The sequence below is a fragment of the Podarcis gaigeae genome, assembly GCF_964106915.1.
Source record: "Podarcis gaigeae genome assembly, chromosome: 7".
NCBI classification, from domain to species: domain Eukaryota; kingdom Metazoa; phylum Chordata; class Lepidosauria; order Squamata; family Lacertidae; genus Podarcis; species Podarcis gaigeae.
The window spans coordinates 17,165,198-17,190,187 of NC_139683.1; the positions used below are offsets into that span (position 1 = coordinate 17,165,198).

A 24,990-nucleotide genomic window follows, 5' to 3' on the forward strand; every position below is an offset into this window, starting at 1 on the left:
GGAATCTACTTAGGACTGAATGCATCTGTAGAGAAGCTACACCTGTGGATTTTAGTTCTCTGGTGTAGTCCAAACATAACGGGGACTACAGTTTAGGGTCTAGATAGAAGCTAGTAGGTTGATTGCGTACATCTTCTTCGTGTGATTTCTCCTCCCCATCTTCCAGTGTTACATGTGACTATTTAAACCTAGCCTAGCTATGATCATATACACTGATTGAGACTTTATTCTTAATCCAGGTAAATGGGGACATCTGGAATTTTGATGTGGGTTAAGGGATGGTGTGCATGATTTGGTGATCCAAACCTTGGCTTCATTACTATATCCAAACTGGACATTAAATTGTTGGTGGAAAGCATCTTTCTCGCCCAGGCTTTGACCGTATTCAGACATAATGTTAAGCCATTGTTTTGAAAATTGAGAATGAGCCTAGTTTCTTTTTCCTGGGCATGCACGTTTCCCCATTTTAGGTAAACCACAGTTTAGCATGTTGTTTGAGCTCAAGTTGTGGTGAATATTAGCTATAGCAAGTGGAGACAAACCAGTTTTATAAACTGTGGCATTAAGTTAGTTTAACACTAGTTATGATGAACCACAGTTTATTTGGGCTCAGGCTATGGTTTTGATTAACCAGAACTGTCCAAACTCTTCTCTGAGGCCACAGCAGAAAAAGGAAGGGGGAATCTGAAAGCCTGAGAGCGGCAAGACTTGTTTACTAAAGTTAATGTTTCATCCAAACCAATGTTTGGAAACAGTGGGAAATATTTGCACGCTAGTTTCAAAATTAAAGGTCTAACAATTGAAAACACACACAGTCCCTACCATTCTTTTCTAAGTGCCTTTACTTAAAAATGAAAATTTGAAATGAAAGCAGAATTAAGGATGAACAAGCTCTGTTTTTGATGTATTGCAGATTTTTAATTTTAAAAACATTTTCTCAGTTACAGGTCTATATTTAACATAGGTTAATATTTTACATATTTAACAAAGGGGAAAATGGTACTGATCTAGTGCACACATACTCAGCCTTCATATTCCTCTGCAAATAGTTTAAAAATGTAATTTAGCCTTTTGGAAATGTGTGTGTGTATGTGTGAATATCATATGAAAGTATATTAATTGTCTCCATTCTCCAACTGGATCCTGCTTGTGTGAGGAAGAAGCTGAAGGCCTTTACCACACATTTTAGCTTCTGTTGTTAACTTAATTATTAACACTGCAAATTAAATTCCAGTTTGAGGGAAGACTTGGCCAGTGAGAGAACTGATTTTATTGTCACCACCCTGAAACAATGAAATTAGCACCATTTCTTCACAGACATGTTGTTGCACTTAAAACCCAGTAAACATGTCATAAATAAGAGGACAGCGTGCCACCCCCATCTTTTGAAAAGCATGCCACTGATCAGTGGGTTGAGTGCTGGGACTGGAGGCAAGAAAGGTCCAAAATGTTGCTTAGACATGCCAATTTTAGAAATCATAGCTTTGAGAGGGAAGTAGGGGTCATCTAACAATTCTCAGCACCCTTAACAAACCACGGTTCCCAGAGTTATTGGGCGGGTGGGAGAGAAAGTGGTATAATACAGTGGTACCTCGGGATGCGAATGGGATCCGTTCCGGAGCCCCGTTCGCATCCCGAAGTGAACGTAACCCACGTGCGAGGGTCGCATTTCGGCGCTTCTGCGCATGCATGTGACATCATTTTGAGCGTCTGCGCATGCGCGCGTGGTGAAACCCGGAAGTAACGCGCTCCATTACTTCTGGGTCGCCACGGAGCGCAGTAGTGTCACTGTTTTCCAAGCGTCTTCCCCAAGTTCCACCCACCTGCCCATGAGAACATTGGTTTCCTGTTGAAGTGTCTGCCCACCGATTCCTATGCTTCTACAGTGGAACTCAAACGGATTAGTTGACGAACAAGTCGGCTCCCGAACGCCAAAACTCCAGAAGTAATTGTTACAGTTTTTGAATGTTTTTTGGAAGCCGAACATCAGATGCAGCTTCCGCTTGAGTGCAGGAAGCTCCTGCAGCCAATCGGAAGCCGCGCCTTGGTTTTCGAACTTTTTTGGGAGTCGAACAGACTTCTGGAACGGATAAAGTTCGAGAACCAAGGTACCAGTGTACCTGGGTTAGATTTGATTAGCACAAATGTATGCACCCTGCACATATACTTTACAGGTACATTTTAAACAAGTATCTATTATGAATAAAACAAAATTGGCTTCATAGGGTTTCTTTAAGGGGAGGGAAAGACTGTTATCTCTGGGCAGTAGGAAGCGGAGCTTACAGCGGAATTGAAAATGGAATCCTGACCAGGGTTTGGACTAGAATTGGATGGAGCACAAGGGTGGATTGTAGCGAGGTCAATTGAGATCCAAGCTGGGCTGGAATGAGAATAGAAGCAGAGAGGGGAAGCTGCTGGACCTGAAAGAGAGTTGGGTTGGACGGGCAGATATAACGGGCAAGGACACCAAGCGACACAAGAGTCAGGGTGTTGCTGGGGTGAAAACATAGGCCTGAACTGGGAGCATATATAATAACTAGGTCAGATCAGGAGGCAGCAGTGGACTGTCTAGGATGCTGACTGGAACTAAGCGTAGAGCTAGGAAAAAACTAAAGCAGCGAGAGGGACTAAGAAGCTGCCAAAAATTGCAGTGGTTTAAAACAGCAGCAGCCATGTAGGAAAAGGCAATATCCTATATTTCTGACATTTTTGGGAATGCATACTTGAGGGAAGCTGTCATTTTTAACAGATGGGGAAGGCCGTTCGATCGGCACACTCTCACAATAGGAACTTGTTTAAAGCAGAGATGGAGAATCTTTGGTTTTCAAATGCTGTCAGGCTAAAACTCCTATCAGCTTCAGCCGGCGAGTACAGCAGTCAGGGACTATGGGAGCTGTAGTCCAATGACGTCGGGAGGCGCAATAGGTTCTCCAGCCCTGATTTAAAGTGTTTTTAACCTGCTTTTTGGGTGGAAAAGGTTCCCAGAGCGGCTTAATGTGACATAAATAACAAGTGAGGCGAGACATTCCCTGCCTTCGGGCTTATAATCTTAAGAGATGTGGCGCAAAAGGAAAAAAGGATGAGAGGGAAAGAGGAAAGCAGCACACTCCGGCAGGGTTTTGGTAATGACCTCCTTAAATGGAAGCCATCCTGGTCTAAACAGTGCTTGTGTCACAGTCAAGCAAGCCTCCCTGTGCTGCAGCCAGATGAAATGGTTTCTGCTAGGTGGCAGTTGAAGGAGCCTGAGGGGTTTGGACCTTCAGCAGAGCCCCTAGGCAGCGGGCCTGCTTCCCATCGCTGCAGTATTGTCTGCATTCTGACAGACAGCAGCTCACAAGACTCTTAGCAAAGGTCTGTCCCTCCCACTTTCTTCTTGAACCTTTTAACAGGCTAGGCCGATGACCGGAGACGACAGGGACAGAAGCTGAGATCTCCTGCGAGCAAAACGTGTCCTCTACCACGGGGTTGCAGTTTATCCCTCAATATTGAGAGCAAACCCCCCACTTCTTTTGCTAGTTCTCTCATGTCAAGGCAGCAGACCTGCCCAAGCCTATTTCAAAAAAAGAGAGAGACATGTTTGTCTTAAAAACATGCCAGGAATGAATAGAACGACTCTCTTCCTTGCTTCCCAATTGTGCAGCCTTGAGATGCTCCTGGTTCAAGCTCCTGCCCATTCTACCACCAGTAGCAAATCGCCTTTATTCAGTGCATTGTTCACCAACGTTGAGTAATGCAAATATGAGCTTCTCCTTTAAAGTGCTTGGTTTTCTCTCTCTCTCTCCCTCCAGTTCAGTATCAGATGGAGATGATGAGGAGCCTCCGCCACGTCAACATCGACCATCTTCACGTCGGCTGGTACCAGTCCACCTACTATGGTTCCTTTGTCACCCGTGCCCTCCTGGACTCCCAGTTCAGCTACCAGCACGCCATTGAGGAATCTGTCGTTCTCATTTACGGTCAGTGTGCCGCTTCCTGTATTATTTTACATGCGCGCACCAATATTATTACGGCTATTTTTGCCTTCCCCCACCTCCTCGCCTGCAAGAGCGGCCCTGGCAGGCCTTCTCCAAGTAAATACCAACCCTGTGTCTGCAGCAGCCTCAGCAGCAGCGAAGTCTAGACAGGGTTTCCTTCTCTCTGTTTATTTTTCTTGCTATCAGAGCCCTGATGTGTACGTTTTGGAATGCTGGGGTAGCTGCTTCATTTTTATCCCTCCGCCTCTCCCCTCCGTCGTGGAAGCGGCTGGTGGAACTCGACCAGATGTCTTAACAAACCCTGCTTGCTAGAGCGTCTGGCTCCGTACGTGACTGACCAATCATCCTGCAGCTTGCCAAGTATTCCCCCCCCTTTCTTCCCCTCCTTTTTATGCATCTGACAGAAGCGTACAAAACCTGGCCTGTTCCGTAGCACAAAGATTTTTTTCTTTTCTGCCGGGTTTTTTTTTTTAATGGCGTTTCCTCAAGCTCTCCAGACCAGATGTTCTGCGCTGTATCAGAACCGTAGGCAATTTAACAGCTTTATAGCCTTCCCCTCCCCAAACACTCACAGTTTTGCCATATCTGGCAGGCTCGCATATAGTTTCCAGCTGAGAAGCGAATGTAACGTCCTGAGTATCTGTCAGAAAAAATACTAATGAATACGATCAATCTTATGAGCTGCCCCAAAATTGTTTCAGTATGTTAACAATTGGATTACAGTAAAGAACAAGTTGTTAAAGTATACTTATACTGGCTGGAAACTTTGCATCATCAGATCTTGATGAATTTTCCACTTGTTTCAGTCTATTTTGGTTTTCGTTTTATCACTGATTGCTAAAGGTTTTACTATGTTCCGTTTCAGACAACACAAATGTTAACTCCCCCCCCCCCCAAAAAAAAGTGAGTTTACTATTTGGCAAGCCTGCCTCGGCTGCTATCTTGCTACAGATGTTAAGCTCCTTGTCCAGAGATTAAATAGGGTTTTTTTATTCATACAGTTTTTCCACTCTTTGCGATAGCATGTCAGCATGAAAACTATGTACACATTTTTTAAAAAATTGAATGCAACTGGAAACAGTTACCTAAATAAATATTTTCCTAATAGAATACCAGGAGCTTGCCAGACCAGGTGCAGGTCTGAGGCCAGGACCCAGGAGGTCTATTCCATTGTCACTGTAAAGTAAGTCTAGTTTTTACAGAGGCAGTAAACTGGTACCTGGCTTCTACCACTTCAAACTGCAGTAGGAGTCTCTCACGGTTAAGAGTTCCTCCCATGCAATTTTCCCCAACTCGCATGTCGGAAACTAGATGTCAGGGATAAATGTTCTGGCCCAAGTTTCTTCCTGACAGTGCTAGGTTTCTACATGCATGGACTAGTTTATGACGGAAGAGCATTTGGTCACGGAGCACACTTAACACACACCTTGTCCGAACTAGCTCAGGTTAAGACACAGCTTTATCACCTGGTAGGCCATACATTCAGTAATCTTGGGCTGAATACCATGTAGGCGTCGTTCCAAGGAAGAAGTCTCTTATCTAGAGAAAGAGCATAAATTGTGGGAGGAAATCGTAAATATCGATGGATTGATATGGTGTTTTTGGCATTGGTGTTTTTTTAAAAACAAACAAACTCAAAAGTGTTGTGGCATTTTAGTAGCAGCATGTGAGGCATATGAAAGAGGCAGAAGTTATGCAAAGCACAGAAGTCTTTGCTTTCTGGCCACTGGGGAAGAAAAGATCCTATTCCTCTATCACCAAGAAACCATAAGACGCTGCCTTACACAGTGACAGGCTATGTGTGCATCTAGCCCAGTCTAATCAACCTCTCACCATACACACCTGTCTTTCCCATCCTCTGCTACCTGTTCTTTTTAGCTGGAGATGACTTGGGCCAAACCTGGGCCCATCTGGGTGCAAAACAGATGCATTGCCACCAAGCATTGCCCATGCAGTTGACAGGCCTGTCTTTGCGACTCTAAAGACTGGAATCCCTGCAGTATAGTCTCTGTGCACCTCGTAACAGCATTGCAGCGTAGTCTCAGCTACAGCTGTATAGAGGTGCAGAACGTGGTACTGGGTGCAGAACTTGGCATTCTGAGCCCAGGACACTGAGCCCAATAACATTTCCCAGCAGCAGATTTCTCCTGTCCAGCCACCATGAGAGGTTAAAGCTTAGAGCTGATCCCGCCCCAATTGTGCACCAATTCCACCATTAAGATTCTTCCCTGAAGGAAGTCTACAGGAAGTCTTCTTTTTTCATCATCCTCTTAATCTGGATTTCATTTCATTTTATTTTGCTGATTACCTTATTAAAGGGTTGCGGATTTTGCAACTGTTCATTTGGAGGGAACTGTTTCCACTGTTAAATGTTTTTATTGATTGGTCTGCTGCTTTGAGTCTTTGGGAAAGACTTTGCATGGTATGTTTGTATGTATGCAGTTTGCATTACAATGTTCCTCAAATTGACTTTAAAAAAATCCTCTTTAGCAAAACTTTAGAAACATGTCTAAAAATGAAATGAAACCTGCCCAGGGGAAAGTGCTCAGATAAAAGTGCTGTTGATGAATATTTGGTATCTTTTGTGCTTTCCTCTTGTTCTTTCTCAGATCCTATAAAAACTGCCCACGGATACCTTTCCTTAAAAGCGTACAGGCTGACACCTAAATTGATGGAGGTTTGCAAAGAGAAGGATTTCTCTCCAGAAGCGTAAGTGTGAGGGGATGTTTTGGAATGTGGGTGGCAGAAAAAGGGAGCGAAGAGATGAAATCCCCCACAGCAAAGCCCTGTAGCAGCCTCGGATGATCCATGTACTCTCCCAGTAGTCGAGGCCTCCGCAGGTGAATAGGGTTAAAGAATGCAGCATTTACTTCGCCGCAGAAAGATGTGATGCACCCTGTCATTCCAAACAGAAGAGGAGTGCTAAAGGCAAACGAAATTGAGCAGGGAAGAGAGGAAATGAGATGCTCAGGGTTCTGAGCCTGAGTGCTGAGTTATGAAATCTTTGTGGCAGCAGTGTCTGCTCTTGTAACTGTTCCAACTTAAAAGATCATGAACTGGTCTACGTAGGTCCTTCTCCAGGCAATTAGTCTTGAGCGTTCCCTCTGTATCTCCAGTTCTGGAAATACTGAGTATATGCTCCCATTATTTCATATACTGATATCTTCTTTATCCAGTCATTAGGATGATATGGCTGTTTTCCATTTTGGACCAGAATGGTTCCATGACTGCAAATAGCCCCACATCACGTATCTTTTAAATAGCAACAATTTACCAGCGATTTCCAGATGTGGAGCCTCATTTGCCCTACTAAACACAAAGCATTTTAGCGGTGTGATTAGGAACTTAATGACAATTAGGACTAGGGAATCAGGCTCATTTTAGAGCCCCACTTCAGTAAATCTGTTTGATTGGAAATGGGTTCTTCTGTTGTATTTTCTGTACGTGTGGCATGTGTGAGAGAGTGATTATTAAATGCTTTTGGATTATTAATAAATCTGAATTGAATACTAGCCCAGTGCCAGAAATGGATGCAGAGCTTTTTCTGAATGGCTCAAACCCCAACGAAACATCCCATGTCGTAGTCCTTCAGCCGTCTCTGCAGAAAGCCAAGGGCAGTGTGTTTTTGATGATTGCCTTTTGTTATTCAGGTAGAAAAAGGGCCCCCGATGTTGGGGTCTATAACATGGGTGCAGAATCAGTGATGTTGGGTTCCAGCTCCCATCTGGAGGATCTTAAGCCTCAAGACAGAGTGGGAGAAGGTTTAAGTTGGGACATTCTGCCAGATCTCAACCACTCGAAAGCTATTGAGATTTCATATGGTGCAGTGGTTAGAGTGTTGGATCAGGACCAGATGTCAAATCCTCACTCAGCTATGAGGCTCACTGGGTGACCTTAGGCTAGTCACTCTCAGGCTTGTTGTGAGGTTAAAAATGGAGAGGGGAAGAACAATGGACATGACCTCCTTGGGGGAAAGGTGGGGTATAAATGCAATAAATAAATAAAAATAATATAATACAAACAAATGTAAAAAATATATTGGACAGAAAGGATAAAAGATTGCCTTGTTCTCAGGCGAGAGATTTTATTCTATCTCAGCATTCTCGCTCACAACCCCCTGCCCAAACAGCTGTCCTCTATGCTACATGTCAACCCATTTTAAGAACTTGAAACAGATTTCCTCACTTTAAAGAAAAATGTTGAAAAATAAAGTATTCATATATATTTGTAAATATGCTTTCCAAAACATTTTCTCGTTGAAGGATGGTGTTTTAATGGGCATTACAGAACATGTTCTTCTTGTGATATTGCTTTCTATTATGTGTTAGATTAAGAAGAAAGCTGCATTTTCTTCGTTGTTTTTAAGTTGTTCAAAACGTCCAAAGGGATCTTTCTTTCTCTCAAAAGGAAACCCAATTACTATTCTGCCACATTTTTTTTTCCATCTTCAAATACACACTGATGGTTTTTGCAGTCTCTAAAAGGGTGGAACCAACACTTTATTCTCCAATTTGTGAAACAAATATTTACACAGCGCTCTGCCCACCTCCAAACCCAACAGATTGTCCTTTTCTTTCCTAGTCTCAAGAATTATTTGAGTTAAAAAATAAATAGAAAAGTTGGGGAGATAATATAAGCAAAATGGCAAAGAATGGGGGGAAATAATCATTTTACTCTTTACCTTAAAATTTTGCAAAAGAAACCACCACCCTCCTAGAAAACATTTTCAGATATTGGCTAAACTTATTTTAGTTCATTCCAGTTGTGAGCCATTTCCTGTGAAGCATCCTGAACGATTTAACAATAAGAACGTATGTAAAACCAGTTCATATATAAAAACAAATATACAGGTACATGCTAGGATAAAAATCTCCACTTTGAAGGTCTTATGGAAAAAGAAAGGTGTTCAATAGGCTGCCAAAAGACAACAGAGATGGTGCCTCTCTGATTTGTAATTGGGTAGACTTCCAAGTAGATTCCACCACCCATAGGTGCCAACTCCCTGGGGCCCTGGGTACACAAGCACACACAAAATTCCCCATGAAGGGGTTGGGGCATCCACAAATTTCAGTGCCAGAGTCATGCACACTGCATCGCACCCACGGACCCGGGCACCCACAGTCGCAGGGCCAAGCTGGCACTCCTTCCACCACCTGTTCCTTGGCCATAATACCTTGACTACAGTAGTCAAGATTGTCAGTGCATTGTACTCTAGGTGGGGGTCCCTTTGTGGTTGGTCCAGAAACTGCGGCTATTGCAGAAAGCTGCAGCTCAATTACTGACAGGGTTAGATCCTGGCAGTACCTCACACCCCATGCTCCGAGATGTGCACTGGATGTTAATTTGCTACCAGACCAAGTTCATAAATTGCCACGTAAAGCCAGATTTGGATAGGTTTACCTGAAGGATCGCTTTTCCCGTGTGAGTCCTGCTCGATCACTTTGATCTTTTACAAGTGCCACATAATGTTCATTCACTATCCACGAGCTGTTGGTCTTTTGGTGTGGCAGAATCTGTGCTTTAGAACTCTCCACCTATTGATATTAGACAGGCACCCTTGCTATATGATTTTTTAGTCACCTGCTAGAAACTTTTTCCAATCGAGCACCTTTACCCAGATTTTACTGGATCTTATTATAGCGCCTTGACTTTAAGCATATAAAACTTCAACATCAGGTTGTTGTGCAACTTAACAAAGACAATAAGTGAAAATGAACAAAAGCAAGAGCAGACCTGCCCAGATAAAATCTGAATTCAAATTGGAGGTCTAAATAGCCCGGAGAAGGTAGTGTTTTCTTCTTGAACCAAAAGGCAACAAACTTGATACCAGGCAAACCTCTCTGGGAAAGTGTTCCAAAGCTGCGGTGCCACCACTGAGAAGGTCCTGTTGCAGAGGATTTTGGGGCATATCCTCTTTAGTTTGTACAGAATACTGCCCAGACCTGCTAAAGACTATGGCCCTAGAACAGCCCCAATACACTCCGGCAACTGCATACAGTTGGAAATGATCAGTATTGGGCCAGAGCCATTTATTCCACCATTACTGATTTCCTCATTAAGGGACCTCTAGTGAGCTTAAAAGGTACTCTTGCTTTGAAAGCTACTGCTGTACTGTACAGTATTTAGAATCCAAGCCAATTTACTTCTCTCTGTTTCCCGCAAGTATTTCACAAGCTCCCAGAATAATTTTTTAAAAAGGGTTTTCCACACGCTTTCCCAAGTTTGCTATAAAAGTTTGACTGTTTGCTGAATTGGAAGGGTAAAAAGAAAAAAAAAGCTGCGACTCTCCCTAGTCACCTGCGGAGTATTTTTCCTCGATCCAGGTGAACCCATCAAAAATGCACAAGCACGCCAAGTTTGTTATGGGGACCTCTCTCTCTGCAGGTTGAAAAAAGCAAACATCGCCTTTGAAAACATGTTTGAAGAGGTGCCGATCATTATCAAGAATTCCTACCTCATCAACGTTCTTCTTTGGGAGCTGGAAAAGAAGACAGGAGTGGCAGATAGACACGAGCTGCTCAGTCTCGCAAGCAAGTAAGTGCTCCTTTGAAAGGAAAAGGCAGTGAGCCATTTCCAAGTCTCTTTGCTCTTTTTGTTGAACAGCATCTTGTATACTTCAGGATCCATGTGCCTTGTCACTTAACCAGGAGGTGTGGGAAGGAGAGGTTGGGGAAAGGTGGGAAAGGAAAGCCTAACCCATTAATTTCTTTTTGTATAGTCGTACCTTGGAAGTCGAACGGAATCCGTTCTGGAAGTCCATTCGACTTCCAAAACATTTGGAAGCTGCCCCGTACATTCAGGTTCCAAAGAACGTTTGCAAACCGGAACAATCACTTCCAGGTTTGTGGCATTCGGGAGCCAAAACGTATGAGTGCCAAGGCGGTTTGGCTTCTAAAGTACGACTGTGTATTTATTGTTTTGGAAGAAAAGTACAAAACAAAGACCGTCCAGTTGCAATTTGAGAAAGCAAATGGGAAACCAAACTCCCCATCCCAACACACACACCCTGACCAGCTTACATACTGAATATTATTTAATAGTTTGATAGGCATCACACTTCGTATTTCCTGGTGCAGAATAGCCTTGTTTGTAGTTTTGTGGCACAGGGTTCATAGCAAAACTACCCACCCCTGCCCCTAAGCACTCTCTTCCGAAAAAAGATTCCCCCATGTATCTCTTTCCTTCTCAGTATATCTCCCCCTTCAGGCAGATATTAATTATTTCAGTGTCTCTACCCCACCCACTCCAGTAACACAGGCTGACCAAAATGCTTTTATTTATCCCTGGCATCTGTGGGGAGCTGCTCCTTAGTTTTTCATGTCCCACTAGTTGAGTTAGCAGCATGCACTATATTGATGCATAGCCAGGGTTTAGTTGTGCAACCCCTTCCTTCAGAGGAGAAGAAGAAGTTTTCACTTTATGCTAGAAACAACTTCCTAATTCAGGAAGGCCTTTCAATGAGTCCCCTTGGTTTTAGGAATGGGATTCAGGAATATTTTACAGTAAGGCCTTTACAAAACTGGGTAGTGTGCACAAGGCTTAGCTTGACATACATGCACACCCAATACAGTGGTACCTCGGGTTAAGTACTTAATTCATTCTGGAAGTCCGTTCTTAACCTGAAGCACCACTTTAGCTAATGGGGCCTCCTGCTGCTGCCGTGCCGCTGGAGCACAATTTCTGTTCTTATCCTGAAGCAAAGTTCTTAACCTGAAGCACTATTTCTGGGTTAGCAGAGTCTGTAACCTGAAGCGTACGTAACCCGAGGTACCACTGTAATGCTTAAGTACCAAGATGTCCTCTTCCTCTTGCCCCCCCCCCCCATCTACTCTGGAGCAGAATGGGGGGGCATGGCAGGTGCGAGAGGAAGGATAAGTTGGGTTGTGTTGCAAATGGAAGTCTATTCTACTTGCGGACAGACACTTGTTATCATTGTGCCTTAGTTGAATCAGGTTAAAACCCTGCCCACAAGCCTACCTTCTTTTCTTTTTTTAAAAAGGCAGTTTGGGATGGGGAAAGAGGTACAATAAGAAAAGAACACTAAATGTGGAATACTGCTACATATTCTTGAGTCCTGGGAATGTTTTGCTGTTTGTTTGAGGCCCTCTCTTAGGGAGATGAACTGTTACTAGAAAATCAGTTGTTGGCTTAAGCAAGCAATGTCACAGATTCTCAGGTGGTTGAGCAGGAAATTGGTTTTTAAAGGGAAATATCCTGTGAATAGGAGACAATGCGGGACAGCCTTAGCTTCCTTCTCGAGGCATACCTGGTTCTGTTTTGAATCCCAGTTAATTTAGTTTAATTTTAGCTTTTCACTCTCCTTTTACTAAGTGGCTGGAGCCCCCTTATTGGATCACAGTATTCATGAAATATGATTTAATTAAATCCCAAACAGTTAAAGAATAAAAAGCATGAAATAAATAAACCCGGGTGCAGTGGGAGGGGGAAGAGAACAGTTAGGAAACCAAGCATTTAAAATATGGTACAGCAGCAACAAAAAAACCATACTTTCTCAGCATGGGACAGTTGATATTATAAGGCTGCTGTGACTGGGGCAGGTTGTGAGTTCAGCCAATCTAGGAGCAAGAATCTGGCGGTGTCACTTTCTCTGTTTTCTCTCTCTGTGTGTGTCTGTAAGTGTAAGTCAAACTAAATTCCAACGTGGGAACTTGATCCTGCCTTGGGCTACATGAAATAATGTATTTGAGCATAATAAGAATATAATTGGAGAGCGGACATAGGAGAGATAGGATATCGGTCAGCTGTGTAACAAAGCCAGGAACATAGGAAGTTGTCTTATACGGAACCAGATCATTGGCCCCCTTAGCTCAATATGGTCTATGCTGTCTACCCTGACTGGTAGCAGCTCTCCAAGATTTCAGATGGGATCTCTCCATCCTACCGGAAGATGCCATTTAGCTGTGGCCTTGAAGTAACCACTGACCACTTAGGGCAGTGTTGGCCAAACTTGGGCCTCCAGCTGTTTTTGGACTACAACTCCCATCATCCCTAGCTAACAGGACCAGTGGTCAGGGATGATGGGAATTGTAGTCCCAAAACAGCTGGAGACCCAAGTCTGGCCAACACTGACTTAGGGTTTCTGATGACCTCTGGGCTTGACAGAGGTGGCGCACGGTGTTAATTTGATGGTGCTCAGGGTGCATTGAGAGAAATGCATCAAGCCCAGTTGGTCGTACTCAACTATTTCTTATTTAGAGCATGAGCTAAATTTGGAGCAGAGCTGTTCTCCTAAATGATCTTTAAGTGGGCTTAAACTTGCTGTGAGTTCACAGAGAAGCATTAGTTAATATTCCTTCAGAAGCAAAATACTGTGTCCACTGCTGCAAACCTTTACCACGCCATCTCTCTTTGTGCATTTCAGTAATCACCTTGGAAAGAGCCTGCAGCTGTTGATGGACAGAGTGGATGAGATGAGCCAGGATATTGTCAAATACAACACCTATCTAAGGAACACCAGCAAGCAGCAGCAGCAGAAACACCAGGTTGGTTTTGGGGAGGGGGGGCTGAATCACATCTGTTTGGGGCTGAAACGACACATTGTGTGGCTTCTGTAATAGATGCAAATTGAAGGATCTTTGAATTGCATCTCCTAAATGCACAAGCCTGTTCGGAAATCTAATCTCTGTATCCTAGACGCTCATTACATGCAGAGCATGGGCTGAGCTATGGCTCCTTCCAACTCATTCGCTTGCCAACATAAATCTGCAGGGGCAAATTTATGAGAAGATTTTGGAGATGGAAAAAGTGATTTGAAGGAGGGGTGGTGGTAGAAATCCAGGACTGTTACCCCACCAGTTCTTGCTTAACTTATACAGTAATTGCTGTAAATGTGGCTCATTGCACCATGCTCAAGTCTGTTCATTGTTGAGATATAGAACAGTTCTGTGCAAGAGCAAGCAATTTTGGTACATAATGCACCTACTCAGTGCAAAGTATAAAAAATAAATATATCTAATACCCATCTTCTTCTTCCTCTCCTCTCCTTTCCTCTCCTCTCCCCGATTTCTTTCTGGTTTCGTGCTGTCTGAGATACAGATCTTTAAGCTCTTATTTGCTAACATTTTCTAAATCTGGAGGTATTTTGGTTCTGCTATCAAGCAATAAAATGTCACCACACATTTCTTTGCTCAATAGTCAGAAGCTTTAAGAAACCCAGCTTTAAAATATAAATAACTACAAATGCCATTTGAGCAGCAAATTATGAATGCTTCACAAACCAGAGGTTTTAGTACCTTTTGCTGTCCTAGGTAACTCATAATAATACACCATTGTTCCTTTAAAGATTAGAGACAATTGAGAATAAATGTTTTGCTAACTGCCTTGTCTCCCTTGCTGCCAGTTGCTCCATTTTTGCATCTAAATAAGTAGGTTAAGGTGTATTGAAAATGCTGTTCTGGAAGTGCTACTAGATTCATGCTTTACATAACGAAAGCCAGAACAGTTGTTCAGTCTTTCTCAAACAGACGGCAAACTGTACCACTTTCCCCTCCTTCCTCCAACCTTATTGAGTTGTTACATGCGCTGAGATGCAAAGGATTTTGCAGAGTTTTACGTGTGACTTCTTGGCTCTATTCCCACCCAATATCCACCCCTCCTCTGCTAATCGTAATGTTCCGCCTCTTGATCCCATGGTAAAAGTTACCAACTTGCAAAATTGGCAGTAGAAAACCCAGTTCAGAAAAAAATGGCTGGACTTAAGATTTTCGCATAAATGTCTACTGCTTGGACCCATTCTGCGTTCTGCTTTTGAACTTCTCGGAATCCAGAGAGTTGGGCACAAGTTTGGGTGGCTTCTGAGTCTCAGTACAGTGGTTACCTTGGTTTATGAACTTAATCCGGTCCAGAAGTCAGTTCTTATACCAAAGCGTTCTTAAACCAAGGTGTGCTTTCCCATAGCAGCGGGGGGACTCAATTTACAAATGGAACACACTCAACAGGAAGCGGAACATGTTCTGCTTCCAAGGCAGAGTTCACAAACCAAAACACCTACTCCCGGGTTTGCAGCGTTCTTCATCCAAGTTGTTCATAAACCAAGGTACCACTGTAGTCTTTTTTGTAGCATACACAGTGAAGCCTGTTTTGCTTCAGAAGCTTCTGGGGCCAGGCCAAATGGTGATTAGGCCCCCAGTCCAGCAGCATCTCCAGTGATGCAAATTTAGGCAATGGCCTCTCCCTCCACCCCACCCTACCCTGCAAACCCAATCCAGTTTCTTTTGTAGACCACATTGCTGATTTAGGTGGGGTAGATGGATCACCCAGTGAGAGAGGGGTTGAAACTGCCATGTTTCTTAGCCTGGGGGGAGGGAACAAGATGGGAACCACTTCATTTTAAAGCTCAACAACAATTAACAGCATTTTTGTGCCAGCAAAATGGAACGTTTTGAAGCTGGCTTAAGCTGTATGAAGTAAGCTCAATATATAGAGAGCCAGTGTGGTGTAGTGGTTAAGAGCAGTGGACTCGTAATCTGGGGAACGGGGTTCGCGTCTCCGCTCCTCCACATGCAGCTGTTGGGTGACCTTGGGCCAGTCACACTTCTTTGAAGTCTCTCAGCCCCACTCACCTCACAGAGTGTTTGTTGTGGGGGAGGAAGGGAAAGGAGAATGTTAGCCGCTTTGAGACTCCTTAAAGGGAGTGAAAGGCGGGATATCAAATCCAAACTCTTCTTCTTCTTCTTCTATATGGAAAGGCAGCTCCTCTGCATTCTTTAGAGAAATCCTAGGGGTTCCCTTTGGATGAAAGAGTCTTACCACCATGTTTCCTCTTTTCCTTTTCCAGTACCAGCAGAGACGTCAGCAAGAGAACTTGCAGCGTCAAAGTAGGGGAGAGCCACCCCTTCCGGAGGAGGACATGAACAAATTGTTCAAGCCACCACAGCCACCTCCCAGGATGGACTCGCTGTTGATTGCAGGTGACACTTGCAGCCACCTTCTTTCTTTGTGACTCTTCAACGGCCCTACAGTTCTTTGAGTAATGCCTTCATGAGAATCAACAAAATGCTGCAAAGTAGATGCAGCATTGGGCAATGAGTCCTGATTTTATATCTAAATGGGAACCATAATAACCAGTGTGTGTGTGTGTGTGTGTGTGTGTGTGTCTTTCCATTTCATTATATCTCCGCCTTTCTTCCATGGAGCTCCAGGCATCACGCTCCCCTTCTACCAAGGTGGCTTTATCCTGTGCCTTCATACCATGTCCTGGAACTACACAACTGAGCTTTAACATCAGGCTGGTGATCCCAGCAAGATTTTCAGATCTAGTTCCCCCCATGCCGACCTTCTTTCCAGAAGGATGCAAAGTTGTTTTAATAGTAGTTCCTTGGGCTGCCCTCCCTCGTTTAGCTGAGCCTGTAGCGTTTGGGATTAAAAGCACCTTCACATTGTTCCCTGTTCATCCAAGGTGGCCGAAGTGAGATGCAACAGGTAGTGCATGGTTTTTCTCTCTCTGATATTTTGCCTTTGGAAAAAAGAGGCAGACAAATCCCAGCTCAAGGCAGAAGGCTGGACGGTACACTGTGAAATGGACGGGGTGAACAGGCAAGGCGAGAGAACCATTTTTCGTGCTGCAGAAACATGGACCGTTTTCTGTTAGTCATACCTTGGGTTACAGCCACTTCAGGTTGCATTTTTTCTGGTTACCACCGCCAAAACCCGGAAGTACCAGAATGGGTTACTTCCAGGTTTCGGCGGTCACGCATGCGCAGAAGCGCTAAATCACACTTTGCACATGCGCAGAAGTGCCGAATCGCAACCCTTGCATGCGCAGACGCACCGCTGCGGGTTGTGAATGTGCATGGATCACGTTCACAACCTCTAGCGCCCACTGTAATTGCACCAGCGGTTTGAAAGCTACCCACCAAGCATCCAGATTTTTATCCACCTTGGTAGTTCAGTCAGTAGAGCACGAGACTTAAATCTCAGGGTTGTGGGTTTGAGCCCCACATTGGGCAAATGTTTTCTGCATTACAGGGGGTTGGACTTCCTTCCAACTCTACATTTCTATGATGCTATGTTTTCAGTTCTATCCCCTATCCCAGGTTGGCTCAAGAGCAAGGGCTGATGATGGCACATTGATAAGAAAATTTGGAGTAAAATTTAATGCGCACAATTTTATAGTGTAACCATGTAGTGCAAACGCCCCCCCCCCTTTTTGGGGGGTTGTTTGCAAATGGGTATGGTTTAAATTCTGGTAATGAATTCTCCCAGCAACCCAGTGCTTGTTAAAGAAAAGCACACCCCAGCTCTTTTAAAAAATTACGCTTCAGTTTATGTCTGGTGGGTTATACCTCGACCATCTTCTAGAGTTAAGCAAGCAGCAGCCAATTGACGCTCTAACAGCCTTCAGCTAAAACGCTTTTCTTTTTAGCAGAGTCAGGAAAAGACCTGAAAACGTTCACTATTTTAATGCACACGGAATTAAGTTGGGGATCAAAGCTGAGACTTGGGTGGTTTTGCTTCTGAGGCATTTAGAAACTTTTTAAAGTAGAGCATTAAATTGGAAGTGTGTTAGTCTGCTAAGCAGTTCTAATTTTGATAATCCGGCTTTGTCTTTCTCCCTTTCTCTTTTGCTCTTCCTGACTAGCTAGAGAAATGAACTGTAGAGGCAGAGTGTGTACAAAAAATAATAATAAAATGGGGTGGTGGAGACACTTCTTTTGATTTGTACAGCACTTCAGACAAAGCCTTCACAGCCTGCTGGCTCAAGAAATTACTAATAATGTGAGGGAACTAACAAAAACATGACCCACAATATGTCAGGTAGATGAGGCAAGCATAGTTTCCAGGCCCACAGTTGAAGAGAGGCATTTTTCTCTTCATAGCCTTCCCAGAAATCCCTGTAGTGTATCAAATAATGTGGGATCCTGCATGGTCCTGGGAGCATGTTACATACAGTATTGCTGCCTCGATAGGATTCTAACAAACACAACCTTGCATTTTTAATAGCAAACCCCCAATTCATGTTGAGCAATTAACAAAACAAATGTGAGCCACATAGACCAGCAGAAAGCATCACATGTCACACAACCACCCACACCAGGGGCCCTTTTTCAGCCCAAGGGACAGGTTACCTCAGGGGTAGGCAACCTAAGGCCCGGGAGCCGGATTCGGCCCAATCGCCTTCTCAATCCGGCCTGTGGACAGTCCGGGAATCAGTATGTTTTTACATGAGTGGAATGTGTCTTTTTATTTAAAATGCATCTCTGGGGTATTTGTGGGCATAGGAATTCATTCATCCACCCCCCCAAAAAATATAGTCCGGCCCACCACATGGTCTGAGGGACGGTGGACCGCCCCACAGCTGAAAAAGGTTGCTGATCCCTGGCTTACCTCATGGCAACCTCTTTTTATTTCACCCTCTAAAACTCAGTGGTGCTCCTGTCTATATGCTGGCATTCTGTTTCTTGGTGTGTGGCAAAATGTTTGTGGAGATGGGGAGGCCAAATGTTTGGAAGAGGATGGAGAAAATTTGGGGGCTCTCCCAGTCTCTTAACTTCTGCCTCCCATCCAACTTGACAGGTCTTTGACATATATTAGCTCCTGTCTGCAAATATGTTTCTCGAGTTCTGTTTTTTGGTCATGCTATAAAGTGTGAGAGAATGTTTGTGGGATGGGATGGAATATTAGGACATTCTCTAGGGCCATGAATTCACAGTTTTAATTTTTTTTCTTTCTCTCGCTCTCTCTTTCTCTACTCCACTTCCCACTTTTTGTTCATTTGCAGGTCAAATTAATACTTATAGCCAGAACATCAAGGAGTTCACTGCGCAGAACCTGGGCAAACTCTTCATGGCTCAGGCACTTCAAGAGCACAACAACTAGGGAGGAAGATGAAGTGTTTAACAGTCTCTTGCCCAAGGGAGGAGATGCTCTGAATCTCAGCTCGTTTTTGCTTAAGACATTTTCCATTGTTCGTTTCAAAATGAACCAAGAACCAGACTTCCTCGTGTGTTTTGAGTAGAGTTATCCCTCTTCTAAAATAAATAAATAAACGACCAATTTTAAACTTTTTAGCATGTGCTCTTATTGACTGTTGGGCGGCTATCCAGGTTTTTTTACATGTCACGTACTGTAACTCGCACGTGAGTGTTTGATCTAACAGATTACTTAAAACCTGCCATTGCAGTGGGGGGGGGGGGAATCCTTCCTCTGCACAATGACAAAAGGTGACTGGACAGAAGAAATACCCTTTCTCAACAGAGTTAGCCAAGGCTACTTTGAACTGGATTTCCCATTTTGCATTAAAAAAAAAAAAAAGTTAAGAAAACTGCTTGAAAACGACTGAAACCCAAAGTTCAGGGGCCAACTTGGATGTAATGCTGGGAGAGATCTGTGAACTGGATCTCCTGTGAGGTTTAAAATTTTTTTTTGAAAATAGTACCTGCAGCCAGTGCTTTTTTTTCTGGGGGTACGCAGAGGTACACATACCCCTAAACATTTTGTGAATCTTTGTACTTTTGTCCATTTACTGTATTTATTTTCCCTGATTTGAACTAGAACATGGTGGTTTTCTTGAGTCAAAATGAGAGTACCCCTAAACTTTTTTTAAGAATGAAAGCACTGCCTGCAGCCACAAGTGAGAACCCCAGTTCAGATTAGGACCACACCATTGAAGGAGGGAAGGTTTCTCTTTGCCCCTGTGAAAAGAAATATACAGATATCAGTTTGTTATCTGAAAGTTTTCTTCCGTGGGGCAAATAGCAGTCAGGAAAATGGTGTTGGAACAAAATGCTAATGACACAGCCCCAAGCTAAATTTGTCGCCTTGCCCTGCGGCACTGCCCAGCTACATTTACTGTTTGCAAAAATCATGGGATGGCAGATAATATGGTCCAAAATGTGGGACTCACAACAGGCGCTTCTGGTAGATACAGTGACTCACAGCTTTGGCTGTTTCCTAGCTGTTGCCATGACCATGTTTTTAAAATGTGAATAGACTAAATGTCATAAGTGGCTTTTAACACTGGAGAATTCTCACTTAAGCAAACACCTTTCTTCCCAGTGGTTAAGGCAAAAAAGGGAAGAAAATAGCAAGATTGCAAAGGCTATATTCAGTGATTTTTCTCCCCCCAAAGCCTGTGTATTCAAAAGGAGAGGGGGATAATTGGCGAGAAGCAGAATTACTCGGTGTGTTTCAGCGTTAATTCATTATCGGGTTATTTTGGATGGGAATATATTTATTTTGCATTGGGGAAATTAAGGGTGCTTTTGCTCTCAGCCAAAAATGTCAAAAGGGGATTAATTCAAATTAACTCTGAAAGGGGACAAGCACATGGAATAAAGGGAGGCAGGGAGTGGTTTGAGAGAGATAAAGCTGTGAGAGTGTTAAATCCAGTTGTCAGAATGGAAACTTTTTGTCCCCATCGCCCCCGCCCTCAGCAACTCCCAAGCCTTTAACTTTATAGAGATTGTTCGCATTATGTAAATGTATATGCAAATTGTTTGCAAACCTCAGGCGCTTGGCAAAGTGTCAGAGTGGGCCGTGGTATTTCAAAGTTCAGAGTGGACTGTTTCTACAGCCTTGCTTATCTAAACTGTTGAATCTGATTAAATATCCTGTTACGCTGTGCGGTGCCCCGCTCTTGAGTGCCGCCATTCTACAGAAATCACGTCCAGGAACCTTGAGCTAAATTCTTATATATATATTTGGCAAGGAATTAAAGCTTTTTATAATAGAAAACCAAGGCTTCGTAGACAAGAGGAGGTAGTCTTCAGGGTTTCTGAAAATAGTATAATAGGCCACATTGACATTCAAACCAAATAGCTCCTGCTCACCAAAGACTGTGTGCTGCTCCATGTAAAGGTAAAGGGACCCCTGACCATTAGGTCCAGTCGTGACCGACCCTGGGGTTGCGGCGCTCATCTCACTTTATTGGCCGAGGGAGCCAGCATACAGCTTCCGGGTCATGTGGCCAGCATGACTAAGCCGCTTCTGGCGAACCAGAGCAGCGCATGGAAACGCCGTTTACCTTCCCACCAGAGCAGAACCTATTTATCTACTTGCACTTTGATGTGCTTTCAAACTGCTAGGTGGGCAGGAGCAGGGACCAAGCAATGGGAGCTCACCCTGTCGCGGGGATTCGAACCGCCAACCTTCTGATCGGCAAGCCCTAGGCTCTGCGGTTTAACCCTCAGTGCCACCCGTGTCCCTGCTGCTCCATGAGTTATATAAGAAGCACCTTCCACTTCCTGATCTGTAAGGTTGGGTCTGTAGGTTCGGACCATGGGAGATTGCAAAGGCCTGATCGTGTGTGTGTCTTGCACCTGTTTGTTTCTATGGCTGTGCTGAATCGGGAGCTAGTTGGTCTGTATGCAGCCATGCAACTGCTGGGTGGCAGCAGAGTTTCCCAAGATGCAATCATTTGTTCAAAGCCAGTATTGTTTTGCTAATGACTTTGCTTCTGGGAGATCACTGTATCCAAAATACACAAAGCCTCCAGCGTAGCAAGACCACTGGATGGCCTGGCCCATGCCATTGGCTTGGTGTGATAGTCACAGACACACCAACCCAGGAGAGTCTTTAAAAAACCCAATCCCCCCAACCCCCGCAAAGTCCTAGTTCGCTTTTCAGCACGAGAGAACTTGAATTCATTCTTGTCAGCTTTATTGATGCTCTGAAGATGAAATCCCATCCATCGACTCCTGGAAATACTGGGTACTTTGGTATAATGTTCACAGGGTATTACTTATATTAATGGGGGAAACGTTCATTTGAAAGCCTAATGCATCATGTGAATGGATTTGCAAACTAGGGGACCTGGGAAAAGGAGCCCACTTGAAGGGAAACAAGTCAAAATCTAAATTCTTGTGGCAAGAATTTGCTTTCTAGGTTGTGAAACGCGAACGGTGGGCCTTTTTCACTATGTTTTTAATAGACAAGTGTATGTTTAATCCTTGTTTGTTTTACTTGACACACTGATGTGTCTTTAATACTGCTGTAAAGAAGAAATTTGGTCATTTTTTCCACATTTAAAGCCCTCTTGTAACTACTTTGGCCAGCACTGAAGAATTTACTTCATTGTTAATAATCTTATACCAAAGCATGTTAACACCCAGCTCTTCCCCTTACCTTGAGTGCTAGTAACCCAGGCAGTTAGCGAAGAAAACCCCACCCTTGTTTAAGAACCATAACTCCTAATGGAAAGTACAGGAGTGGAATGCAATTAAATGATGGAGCTGTCTTCCATCTTTGATTGTATTTCACTATTTCCTGCACATTCTCAAGTTGTCCCTGCAGCAACTGTTTGGATAGCTGGATGTAAACGCAGACTCCTAGGAACCCTGAAGATGCTATTTTTCTTGCTCATTCATGGTGCTGTCAGGGTCGCCATATATGATCCCACCTTTTTGGGATGGTCATACCGCTTCTCTTCCAATCAATGCACATCCTGTAAGCTGAAGTCCTGCTGAAGTCCTGTAACTTTTCAGACTACAAATGTAGGTGGCTTCCAACATAATATAAAGCAACACAACAGAGCTTCCTGATACACGGCTGCCTTCAAATATCTATGGAAGTTCACTCATTTGGGTGGGCACCACTACCGAGAAGGCCCTCTGCCTGGTTCCCTGTTAACTTCACTTCTCGCAGTGGGAGAACCACCAGAAGGCCCTCGAAGCTGAACCTCAGTGTCTGGGCTGAACGATGGGGGTGGAGACGCTCCTTCAGGTATACTGGAGCGAGGCCTTTGGGGCTTTCAAGGTCAGCACCAACACTTTGAATTGTGCTCAGAAATGTACTGGGAGCTAATGTAGGTCTTTCAGGACTGGTGTTATACGGTCCTGGCGGCCACGCCCAGTCACCAGTCTAGCTGCCACATTTTTTAAAACAATTTCTCTTCTTGGGCTATTTTTTTTTTTAAAGTCAAGGTTACTACAGTAGTACCTCAGGTTACATACGCTTCAGGTTACATACGCTTCAGATTACAGACTCCGCTAACCCAGAAATATTACCTCGGGTTAAGAACTTTGCTTCCAGATGAGAACAGAAATCGTGCTCCGGTGGCACGACGGCAGCAGGAGGCCCCATTAGCTAAAGTGGTACTTCAGGTTAAGAACAGTTTCAGGTTAAGAACGGACCTCCGGGACGAACTAAGTACTTAACCCGAGGTACCACTGTACTGCTTTTCCATCTTCAGAGAGACACCTTTCCTTCTTAACTCTAGATCTCTGGGTGCAGAAAGAAAGTTTTCCTTCAAGGCATGTGCAGTCAACAACAAAATGCTGAATACTGCTGGATTTTCAAAAGCTAATAGCACCACAGAAAAGTAGAGGAGGCGGGTGGCTGACTTGCCAGCCATTTCAAATGGGAAATTAGAAGCTGGTGAAGCCCAGCTCTCCCTCAGGAATGCTCCCACACATTTCTGGCTGACCTGATAGCAGCTTGTTTCATTAGCTGGTGCAGGCATTGTAAAGCCAGGCTAGAGTCACGAGTGGGTCGGTCACCCTAGGAAGAATGGTGAAAAATATTTATTAGCAAGGAACCTTGAAGAATTCTCTCAAAGGAGACGCGTAAAAGTCACGAATTGCCAGATCATGGAGGCTGAAGGCCCATTACACATGAAATAAGCAACTCTGCCTTTAATGAGGTTGTAACCTTGGATTTATTGGACTCATTTCACACAGAGGACTTTAGGTGCACAAGTCCCATTAGCACTAATAGGACGTGCACAATTAAAGCCCCACACGCAGGGAGAGAGATGAGAATTTATCCCTCAGGACTTGGAAGTAGCTGAACCTCAAAAGGCTCAAATGTCCAGCTCAGCTGAATGCCCCCAGCAGTTGCTGGACGGAAAGATCTTTCGGGGATCGTTTGCTTTCCTCTTGGTGTTAACGTTTATGATGGAAGATCTTGTGGCACAGCCTTGTTCGATCTCATGCCCCAAGTTGTTTTGGATGCCCCTCAAATTTCCTGTGTTGGCTGGGGTCTGATGAAAGTCATGGCCACAAACACCTGGAGCTTTGCAAAACAACTTTGCAAAGGCCGAGCTAGTGTTTCAGCAGGAGAGGTGACACCACTGTTCTTTCCAAGGAGGAATCATGGCTTGAACCCCCACTTCACTCGGGGGCGCTAACCTGTGGCCCTCCAGATGTTGTTGGACTCCCAGCTCCCATTAGCATGGTCAGTGTTCTGCTCTGTGATGGGACTAGCGATCGCGTAACAACTCTCAACACCCTTAACGAACTACAGCTCCCAGAATTCTCTGGGTGTGTGCGCTCCTTGACTGTTTAAAGTGGTATCACAGCTTTAAATGTATCACTCCAATGTGGTCACCTATTCCAAATGTTACATGAGAAAGCATGAGTGTGTTTCATGCCAGAAGTGGCTGGGCAGGTGGAGCAGAGCTCCTACAGCAGCTTCCCAGAAAGTGGGTGTCAGGGTTTCAGGGACAGAGAGCGAGGGGGAGGGGTCCCAGGGTGACGAGGAAGAGGACGACGATGACCCGAGGTTGTCAGTGAGTCCGTCAAGTGAATCCGAGGATTCCCAAAAGGGAGCCCCCCTGGTCAGGCCAAGGGGCAGTAGAGAGGGAAGCAGTCAGAAGCAGGGGAACGAAGAGGGAATCCCCAGTGGGGGTTGGAGATCGGGACCGGCCTCTCCGTCGGAACGGAGTGAAGGGGGTGGAGTTACCAGTGTGTCAGAAGGAGCAGAACAGGGAGCAGAGAGGGGAAGGAGTTCGGAGCAGAACGTCCTGCCGGAAGGGGAGGAGTGTAGTACCGAGAGTAGCGTAACGGTCGAAAGGAAGGTCAGAGGCAACGTACGCGCGCCAAGTTCAAATGTGGAGGCGCGCGGAAATGAGGAGAGCCCTGAGGAGGAGCCTGGTCCCAAAGCACGAAGGAGGGGGGAGCAGGCGTCAGAAGACTCAGCCTCGGGGGAGTCCCGAAGGGAGGGAGCACAGGGGGGCAGGAAGACCCTGCGGAAAAGGAAGGAGAGGAAAAGGTGGAGCAGTACAAGCCTCTTAAGCTGGTGCAGGGGCGGGACTGACTCAGAGGGGACTTCAAACATC

The 24,990-nt window shown here is 44.5% G+C and overlaps 2 protein-coding genes across 2 annotated transcripts in view; one reads left to right on the forward strand and one right to left on the reverse strand.

Annotated features, from left to right (window-relative positions):
• The window catches only part of EIF3H (eukaryotic translation initiation factor 3 subunit H), a 70,442-nt gene extending 51,446 nt beyond the window's left edge, over positions 1 to 18,996 (forward strand). Inside the window, exons 3-8 of the mRNA XM_083749309.1 lie at positions 3,789 to 3,956; positions 6,584 to 6,683; positions 10,359 to 10,508; positions 13,357 to 13,477; positions 15,772 to 15,904; positions 18,715 to 18,996. Coding sequence (XP_083605435.1) covers positions 3,789 to 3,956; positions 6,584 to 6,683; positions 10,359 to 10,508; positions 13,357 to 13,477; positions 15,772 to 15,904; positions 18,715 to 18,812 — 770 coding nt within the window. The 3' untranslated portion in view covers positions 18,813 to 18,996. The remainder of the gene's footprint in view (positions 1 to 3,788; positions 3,957 to 6,583; positions 6,684 to 10,358; positions 10,509 to 13,356; positions 13,478 to 15,771; positions 15,905 to 18,714) is intronic.
• Positions 1 to 24,990, reverse strand: part of AARD (alanine and arginine rich domain containing protein) — a 571,840-nt gene that overhangs the window by 100,639 nt on the left and 446,211 nt on the right. The window lies entirely within an intron of this gene.